We start from the raw sequence: 9918 nt of genomic DNA, 5'->3' as shown, positions 1-9918 counted from the left end.
AGTATTGCTTTTGGTGTAGATTTGCTAAGAGCAAACTGGTTTTTGTAGGAAAGAATATTTTCTCTTCATTTTGAAGGGTATTTTCACTGGGACTAGAATCCTAGGTTAGATTTTTGTTTCACTTCACTATGTCAATAATGAAAATTTCATTCCTTTGTCTTCTAGATTCTCTAATTTCTGTTGGAAAGTCAGTCATCAACTAGTCTTGTTGCTCCTTAGAGGGGGAATGGTCTTTGTTTTCTGGCAGCTTTTTTCTCTTTATCTTTCAACAATTTTACAGGGCTCTTAGAAGATGATCATTGTTTTGGAGCTCTGTGATCAAGGAGGAAAGCAGTAAAACATGAAGTATAAGAGTTAATGGTCCAGCTCATGTTGGGCTTTGCAGGATATGGTAAGGACTTTGGGATTTACTGAATGCTGTGGAGATCTATAGAGTGTTCTAATCAAAGAGTGATCCATGGTCTGATTTACACGTTTTAAAAAGGCTAAATTTGTGTTGGGAATGTCAGGAAGACCCATTAGTACACTACTGTAATAATGTAGATGAAGGACAATGGTGGCTTGGACTTTTTTTTTTTTAATCATAAATGAGCAATGAAGTGTACTCTCAGCATCTGTTAAAATATTTAATTAGTCGAAGTGGAGAATGATAAGAGATTTCCTAACAAAAAAACACTCTTGCATCCTTGGAATAGAACTAATCTGATAGTATATTTTTAATGTTTATAAATTTGCTAGTATTTAGAAAATTTGTAATGGATGCAAGAGTGGATTTAGGAAAGTGATTTTATTCTTCATACCATCCTTTTCTGGTGTGGTACATCAAAAGCACACTGTGAGACTGGCTTTATAAATGGAATTAGGAAGTTTTCTTAAGTTTAAAAGCTCTCATTTCTAGGATATTTGTGAAATATTCTGGACTTATCTTTTACGGGTAAATTTCTAACTCAAAACTGATTTAATGGTTCTTTTTTTTTCTCCCTTGATAAATTTTGCTGGAGGCTTTAAAATAATTATTATTTTCAGATAGAGGTTTTGATTTTGTTGATCCTTTATTCCATTTCCTTAGTTTCTCTTTTTCTTTCATTCTGATTTCCTTACGGTTTATTTTGCATAGAAACATTTTTTTTTAAAAGACTATTAGAGAGAGAGAGGAGGAAGGGGCAGAGGGAGAGGGAGAGAGAAAATCCCAAGCAGGCTCCCCATCATAGGGCTCAACCTCATAACCCTGGGATCATGACCTGAGCTGAAACCGAGAGTAGGACACTCAACTGACTGAGCCACCTGGGTGCCGCAAAGTAAAATAGTACTCCAGTTGCACATTACCAAGTCTTATATGCAGCTTTCACTTATTTAAATAATGCTGGACACCTATGTGTATTCCTCTGTATTGCAGTGAGAAAAATCCAAGAGATCTTTGAGATTTGAGGTGCATTTGCAATTTAAGATAAAAAATATCTTAAAAATATATTAAAAAGGTTATATGTCATTTCATTAGAAGTATTCAATTTTTTAAAAAATTTATTCATGAGAGAGAGAGGCAGACACACAGGGAGAGAAGCAGGCTCCATGCAGGGAGCCCGACGTGGGGCTCGATCCTGGGCCTCCAGGATCACTCCCCAGGCCGAAGGTGGCACTAAACCACTGGACCACCGGGGCTGCCCTAATTTTTAATATGCCTTGTTTTCTGAAGTTAGTATTTTCAATTCAAGCATTTGGGCATAAGAATTTCTTTCAGGCTGTCTTCATAGATTCCTTCTAGTTTTTTTTTTTTTAAGATTTTATTATTTATTCATGAGACACACAGGGAGAGAGAGAGGCAGAGACACAGGCAGAGGGAGAAGCAGGCTCCACGCAGGAAGCTGGACGTGGGACTTGATCCTGGGTCTGCAGGATCACGCCCTGGGCCGAAGGCGGCGCTAAACCGCTGAACTCCCGGGGCTGCCCTACTTCTAGTCTTAATTGTTCTGTTGTCTGAAACTCTGTATGACGGTCTTTGGTCATTCACTGAGATTTGCTTTATGGTTTACTGATATTTTTATAAATATGCCATGTGTAAAGTTTTACCTAACAGTTGAGTGACAGTTTATGTAAGTATTAAATCTAGTTTTTAAAATTCTATTCTTTTATATACTTATTACCTATCAGTTATCACTGATACTTTGGGCCTAAATTTCTCTTTGTAAGTGTTAATTGCTTTGTAGATTTCAAAGCCTGTTGTTTCAGTTTTTAATTCCTGGTGAATTGCTCTATTTATCATTGTTAAAAGCTCACTTTTTATCTCAAGACCTTTTTTTCACCTTAAAGTCAATTTTATCTGCTTAATAGTTTCACAATTTCATTTGGCATTTTTTCATTCCATCAATTTAAACTATCACGTCATTGTGTTTAAGAATTATCTTTGTAAAAACCACATAGTTTTTAAACTGGCAAGTTTATGGTATTTACGTTTACTGTGCCTACTGACATTCAGATTTCTATTGTTTGTGTGATGTGTTTTTTGCTTGTTTGCCTTCAACAGGGTTCATTTTCTTAACTACAAATTGTTTGCCTCTTGCTACTTTTTTTTTTTTTTTTTTTAATTCACGAGAGAGACAGAGACAGGTAGAGGGAGAAGCAGGCTCCTCGCAGGCAGCCTGATGCGGGACTCGATCCTGAGACTCGGGACCATGACCCAAGCCAAAGGCAGACAGACACCCAACCGCTGAGCCACCCAGGTGCCCCTAATTTACTTTTAATTCAACCTAACCCTTGCTAGCCTTAAAACAGTACACAAATCCTTTCAGGTTTACTTACATTGCTTTTTACTACCACAGTGAACTTAAAATAGGAAACCAAAATAATCATTTGGCAATGCTGCTGCTGGACACTAGTTCAAAGTGCCTTCTTGGCATTTGCAGGTTTACATCCTTCTTGGCATTTGCAGGATGTAAACCGTCTTCAACCTTTTCTTCCTTACACTTAGGGAGAATTTTTAAGGATTAAGTATTGGGAGGTACTTATAATCAACAGACATTCCTCCTTCACCTTTGGAAGGCAGTGTCTTTCCTGTTTAATTACTACTGACTTAGGTTTTGCAACAAAACAAACCTAAATCCTATCCAGTTCTCCCAAATTCAGGATAAGAAGAGGACTGAAATGCCAATTGTTAAGCCTTCTAAGACTTATCAAGTATTTATTTGCATTTCCTTGGACAGTCTAAAGTACATGGGGGTATAAGCATTTTTCTAGACAGAGGATACATTAGTCTTCAATGCTTTTGTTTTTTCTATCCCTAGAAGATTAGGCACCAGATGCTCTATCTAGACCACAGGACCTCAATCATTTTTTTTATCCCAACAACCTAAACTACTTGATACATTTTTGTCAGGAACAGGGATTTTCAAACAGGAGCTATTATAAGACTCACTGGAGCATGGAGTTCTTCCTCTATGCCTACTGAAATGTCATTTATTCAAATGAATTGAAATTCATTCAAATTCATTTATTCCCCCATTTTCTCTTCCAGTACATAATGCTAAATTATTCTGACACAACACATCCAAACTATTTTAGTTTTCAGAATCAATAGCATCTGAAGGTTTAAAAATTTGCCCATTTAAAGACCCTCGTCAATAAGCAAATTTTTATAAATGTCTCTGATGACTTGTCTACAAACTACCATCAGGTCAATAAAATTCAATATGTGAAAATCAAACCTCAGGTGTGCAAAACGCATGGTTCATGGAGTAAATAGATATACGTTTATTCTAATTACATGACTTGACAATGTGCACTGTCATCCAAAAAGTAATTGCATTTATTATCAATTGCTATTTCTTGACTAGTATGAAGATGTAAATTTACATAAAGTGTTTTATATACTTTGATCCTGATATCTGTAAACATTTTTAAGGATGTTTGTGAACCAATATTGTATGCCGAATCTATATTATTCCTAGAACGTTACAATGTAAAATCACAAACCATTCTCATGTTGACTCACTGAAGCTGAGGGTCTATTACATGCGAAAATCAGTTGATTATTTTTTTACACATCACACTTGGTTATGATTTTATGCATTGCACTGGTTACTCTTTGTATTGAAAACAAACTGGGAAATTAAAGTAGGAACTAAACTGCCAGATGTTGTTTTACACTAATGACTAGAGTCAGAGTCACCATGTACATAAATTATTTTAATAGTGAAGAAAAGAAAAAATGACTTGGATGCCATACTGTTAGAACTAAAACAATTTGATAATTTCAATAAAAACCTGCTTCTATATACTGTAATATTAAACAATGGCTTCATCATACCAAGTATAAAGGGAAACCACTTTTAACGTGAGTTCCCTAAGACACTAAGCCATAAAATTTTATTTCAGGGACAAAAATACGACAAAAATACAACACTTTATAGCATTACCTTGATTTCCCTATTTCTAATTACATTTTAACATCTTATTCTGGATGGGTCCATATGATTTCAAGGGGATTTTAACTCAAGGTCTTGGAAGCAAAAATTTAGGAAATTCTAAACAAGAAGATGCACAGCACATGTATGTAAATCAGAAAGCAACAGTGAATGGAAGGTGGCTAACCTTTAACTATTTTGAATTTTGGACCCTTGTTATTTTGTCACATTGATATTTGTTTTAAAAGTAAGGAATGTTGGATTTCTTAATACATGATAATTCACAAAACTGACCTCTTTTGGTCTGGAACTACTTAAAAGTATTCTACTTGAAAGTATTCTAAGGCCAAAACATGAAAAATCTTTAAATTTTAGAGATATTATGTATGGAAACTTAAAACACGACTTTTCAAGTATGAATTTAAGAGTCAAAACATTCTTCACAGTTAAGATTTGGTATTTAAAGGGAACAAAGGTAATAAAATTAGCTATCAAAGTGGTAGGATAGCAGTGAAACTATTTTTAAAAATCCACGAAATAAAAGCCCTAAAGAATAATCTAAAATAAAAAAGCAAAATATGCTTGAGAAAAATAGGAGACCCTAGAACTGGATGAGAGGACAAATAAAACAAGATTAACCAGAAAGAATAAGATCATTTCTATCTACAGTTTATACACATAAAAGAAAGACATACTGAATTTCACTTATCTTTGTACAGGATGGGTTATTTTTAGGTATCAATATACTTAATAATCACCCTGTGACTTAGAACATGACAGTAAAACAAAGATTATACTGTTAATTTTTGTTATGGTTATGGACTTTGACCTGCTTGACAGGCTGAGTCAAGTGTTCATGATTCAATTATTAGTTTTTTTTCTTTGACTTGGATGTTCCCAGTCACTTATAACAACATATTTTAACAGATGTGCTTTTTCTTTTAGTACTTCTAATAATATGCTAGAAGTATCCTTGGGGATCTGGAAGACGAAAGAACTGTTTCCACCTATTAGGTAACCTGACTGCTGCCATAGACATTTAAGTTTTCTCTCCTAAACAGTTCCAGTTTAACATTCTAAGAATTCCTGGTGCCCTTTGGGTAAAACAAATACCCTTGAATTTAGTAAAAAAAAAAAAAAAAAAAAGTTTAAACATCTGGTTGTTTTATAAACCGAAAGCTGTTTTCTTAGGAAACCAGAGTATATAGAAGAACACTGATTTTAGTACATTTTAGAGATGTGAAAGCAAAATAGCTGAAGTCTTTTGTTTTGGTTAAGAGTTTTGGTCTTTTTGATTTGCATTAAATTTGTCACTTTTGTATCAAAAGATAAAGAATTATATGCTTCCTGGGAACTTTTAAAATAAGACCTTGGATTAAATAAGACCCTTGACAAAAAAACAAAAGGTAATTTTAAACCTTTTTCTTTTTTGATCAAAAAGTCTTCTGAAATTGACTGCTTTAAGATTAGAGTTTGCTAAATGATAGTTATAAAACACTGTAGAGTAAGAGGATAATAAAATATTAGAGGCACACTTTATAAGCATCCTTACTACCTCTGTCATTTGAAAAGTTATCAGTGGCTAACTTATCAATGCCATCAGATTTTAAGTATTCATACAATTAGTGCCATCAGATTTTAAGTATTCATACAATTAAATTATGCCTATCATTAAATTTTATAGGATCAAATATCACAAAGCCAAATTCCACTTAAAACTTCCAGAGTTTAACCGCAAAATAATATGTACCTTAGACTTGAAGTTTTTGGTTGTAAATTTCTAGAAGGTGAGAGAGATGAAGTTCTGTTTCTCATGTCATTTAATAGTCCCTTAAATAGTATGTAAGATCAATGCCAAGGTTTCAGTTGTTGTGAACTACTAAATATCAGCTATTAAAAACAAAACAAAATCCTGATGGAAAGGTTTATAGGTTTATCATTATAAAATTTATGAAAATGAAGGAATGGTTCTATTTATTTTAGGTCAAACTGAAGTCAGGTTACTGGATTACTATATTTGAATGCTCATTGTCTTTTAAATCTTGATAATTTTTCAAAACAGTTCAAGATGTGCTAACTTGGATAAAATGCTTTAACACTTATTATTATATTGAAAATTGAGCCCCAAAATTCATTTTAATATGGGCTTCTATCTAGGAAATAATCCTAAATACACTAAAAATTGGCCAAGAAACTCTAAGAAATCTTTATTGCTTCTTAATGAAAGTCTAATTAAATTATACTCTTAAACTAAGATTATCTGTTTATTCCAAAAGCCCAATTCTTTGGTGTGCTGTTTCTAATTGTTTTAAAACGTAAGAATTCTGTATATTGCTAAGGACCTGAAACATCACAAACTTATTTAGGAATCTTTTTTTTTTTTTTTAAATCACAGTATGGGTATCAGGAGTTGGATTCTGAAATCAAGTAATTTCTATTTTTCCAAAGTGTAGTAATCATCTTAGATATTTTTTACATATTCGGTTCATATTTGATCTTAAGAAAACATTCTAATTTTCTGTCTTTTAAAATAACTTCTAAAATAGTGGGCTTTTTATTTTGAAGAAAAGTTTTCTCATCTAGTCTTGCATATATTTCAGTGCAGATCAAAATTAAACTGAACCATATCTTCTACCCAAAACTGTATTAAGGAGAATGAATTTTCCTTTATTAACATATTCAATAAATAACCACATCATAAGGTTAAAGGGCTTTTGAAAATATCATTTTAGCAGAATGAGTAGGGAAAGTATACAAACTATCTTTGGATGTACTTAAGTAAAATGTTCTATAACTGCAAAAACTGGAATGTTATATATCTGACTAAAACATAGAACTATATAAACTAAAGAGAAGGAACAGAATATGTCAGGCATAATTAGACAATTCAGATGCAGAAAGGGTTATTTTCCTCATTTGTTCACAATAAGTTTTGGAACTATATAGCTCCTAACGAAGTGGGTAATTTTCTTGTTAACTCAAAAAAAGCTATAAACTCCCAATGTGTAGTATTGAAATATTCCTAACTTTGATGCACTTCCTGAAATGAACCTTTTTGTTCAACTTTTGAAAGAAAGTAACTGATGCTTCAAAGAAAACAAAAAGTACTTCATTACTAATGGATATGATTAGTTCACTTTTAGAGTATTCAGACAAGGTTAAATTTAAAGACTAGAAGACATTAAAAATATATTGGGTCTATAGGATTTTTTAATCCAAAAAATGGACATCTCCCTCAAAAGGGATGAATAAAAATCCCTGCAAATGCACCGCTCCATACTCTCCCCTTTCAGTGCAGACTACATTGTAGAAACAAAATCTCTCTTAAGAGAACTATTTGTGAGAAATAATGACTATCCCTAAAGATACTCAACTCTCAATTTTTACTACTTAAGAAAAGTCAATAGTAATTGTTCTTAATATAAAGGTTTAGCTTTGGGGAAAAGTGAGCCTTTCAAAATTTTAACTTAGGTTTAATCTAGTTGATTGGCATGGAACACAAGTGCCCATGGCATTATCTATGCTTCTTGTAGGATTGGAAAGTCATTTCAGTCTGCTCCCTTACTTAAATAGTTCCAAGCCTCTGAACTGAACAATGTGAACAAATCTGGTGATGAAGCACAGACTAAGTCCTTAAAATATCTTAATTTCACAGTCCCTTGTCCCATAAAATATATATAAGAAGCACCAAAACTGGAGCCAAGATCTGAACAGGTGATGTAACAGCAGGAACTATAATTTAATCACATCATATCATATTACACTTATGTAACATTCTATATTTTGCCTGTTGATATGTAACATAGTTAAGTTTATTACAAGCATTATTTCCTAAGACTTACGGTATAAGTACTTCTTTTCAAGTATTACCGCGTATTTAATAGTGTTTACCTATTTCTTAACATTAAGTAAATCAGTGATAAATGTATATAATGCGATACACATTGTGCCATTTCTCCCTACCCTGTGTTAAGATATTAACAAAATCAATTAAGAAAACCAGAACAACTATTGAAATTGAAACAAGGCTATCAACATCACAGATGCGTGTCAGAGTAGGTCAACAGCATTTCCCCCTTAACATGAAGGTATTTTCATCAAAAATGCTTCTTATCTTTAGGCTAGTATTACTTTAGCAGCAGCTGGTCTTCAGGACAAGTAGATCAGAAGTTTCAAGTGAAAATGACACTGAATTACTCTGAGAAAACATCAATCCACATTACTAATAAAAGATGCAAACTGCTGGTGTCACCGTAACATAAAAATTGTGTTTTCCCTTTTTTAACATGTGATTTAGTTCATTTATGTGATGACAACACTTTGAAGTTCTCATGGCACACCAATGAGACTATCTGTTTTAATATTTAAATTATAACTACAATAACTAGAAAAAAGTCAGTGCCTCAGTGGCTTTAAACCACATCAATCTCAATGTTTTTCAAAATGATGATGCAATTAAATCTATGCTTCTGCAACAATAGTGCAATACAGTATCCTCTCCTGAATACAGGAGTTGAGGTTTATCCAAGTAGAAGCTTTAAATAAGGTAGATTGTTGCCAAATACATATCAGTCTTGCATGTTTGATACAACATGTATTAGGAAAGCTAAAACTGACTTGTAAATCTATACTCAGCTAAAGCTTCACATAAGCAGCAATGGAAATGAACAGAGGTGCACTCAATATAAAACACTTTTCAAAACTACTGCAAAAAACAAATGACAAAAAGTGGTTAAGAACAACTGAACATATGTTGTGTGTACCACATGTAAAAGGAAGAATGGACCTTGTGGTTGCTTGCACTGTTTGAATTATGTGAAGGTGAAATTAAGACTTAGTCCACTTCCATCTCTCCAGAAGATTTAGTATGCTGGGAGCTGTCTTTTGTTGTATCTGGTTTAGTTTCAGTCCCACTCTGTCCATCCATTGGTCCATTGTGTTCACTATTAGCTTTTGCTTTGTCTTCAGCAACCTCTACTTTCGGTTTGGGCTTGTAAATGATGGGGTTACAAAAATTATCCAGGTCCTAAAGACATGAAGAAAAGTGATTATATTAAAAATACCACAGAACAGGTTACCATTAACTTTCTAAATTTCTACATTACTGTGACATTCCTGAACTTATGTTAGCTCAGTTAGATAACCAAGTTTCTTCAAATACGTCAATGAAGCATCACTTCTGAGTTAGTGCATGTTAGTGTCGACAGGGAACTCTTAAATCTTTAATAATAATACTTTGTATCTAATCTTCCTAAAAACTGGTTCTTTATAATGACAGTTTTCTTGGGCAGAAATAATTTTTAACTTATTCCTTTAAATTATGCCATCAAAAAACACCTACTTTATAAATTGATATTTACATGAAAACAGCTCTAATAAGTGGAATTGTAGAACTATGTTGAAGGAAAATGTGAATTCATGAATGTGAATGCAATTTAATAATTTAAAGTAAATACAATGTGTTTTTTCTATCTTGGCTTATTTCTTTTTAACAAGGAAATAAAAGACCATTAAAATCCGT

General features: G+C 32.9%; 1 protein-coding gene across 1 annotated transcript in view; it reads right to left on the bottom strand.

The window, feature by feature from the left end:
* Positions 1 to 3720: 3720 nt before the first annotated feature.
* The window catches only part of HSPA4L (heat shock protein family A (Hsp70) member 4 like), a 57674-nt gene continuing 51476 nt past the window's right edge, over positions 3721 to 9918 (bottom strand). The window contains exon 20 of the mRNA XM_055316957.1: positions 3721 to 9423. Coding sequence (XP_055172932.1) covers positions 9232 to 9423 — 192 coding nt within the window. The 3' untranslated portion in view covers positions 3721 to 9231. The remainder of the gene's footprint in view (positions 9424 to 9918) is intronic.

The sequence above is a fragment of the Nyctereutes procyonoides genome, unplaced genomic scaffold (assembly GCF_905146905.1).
Source record: "Nyctereutes procyonoides isolate TBG_1078 unplaced genomic scaffold, NYPRO_anot_genome, whole genome shotgun sequence".
Lineage (NCBI taxonomy): Eukaryota > Metazoa > Chordata > Mammalia > Carnivora > Canidae > Nyctereutes > Nyctereutes procyonoides.
The sequence above is the reverse complement of the archived record's forward strand: the minus strand, read 5'-3'. Positions and strand labels throughout refer to the sequence as shown.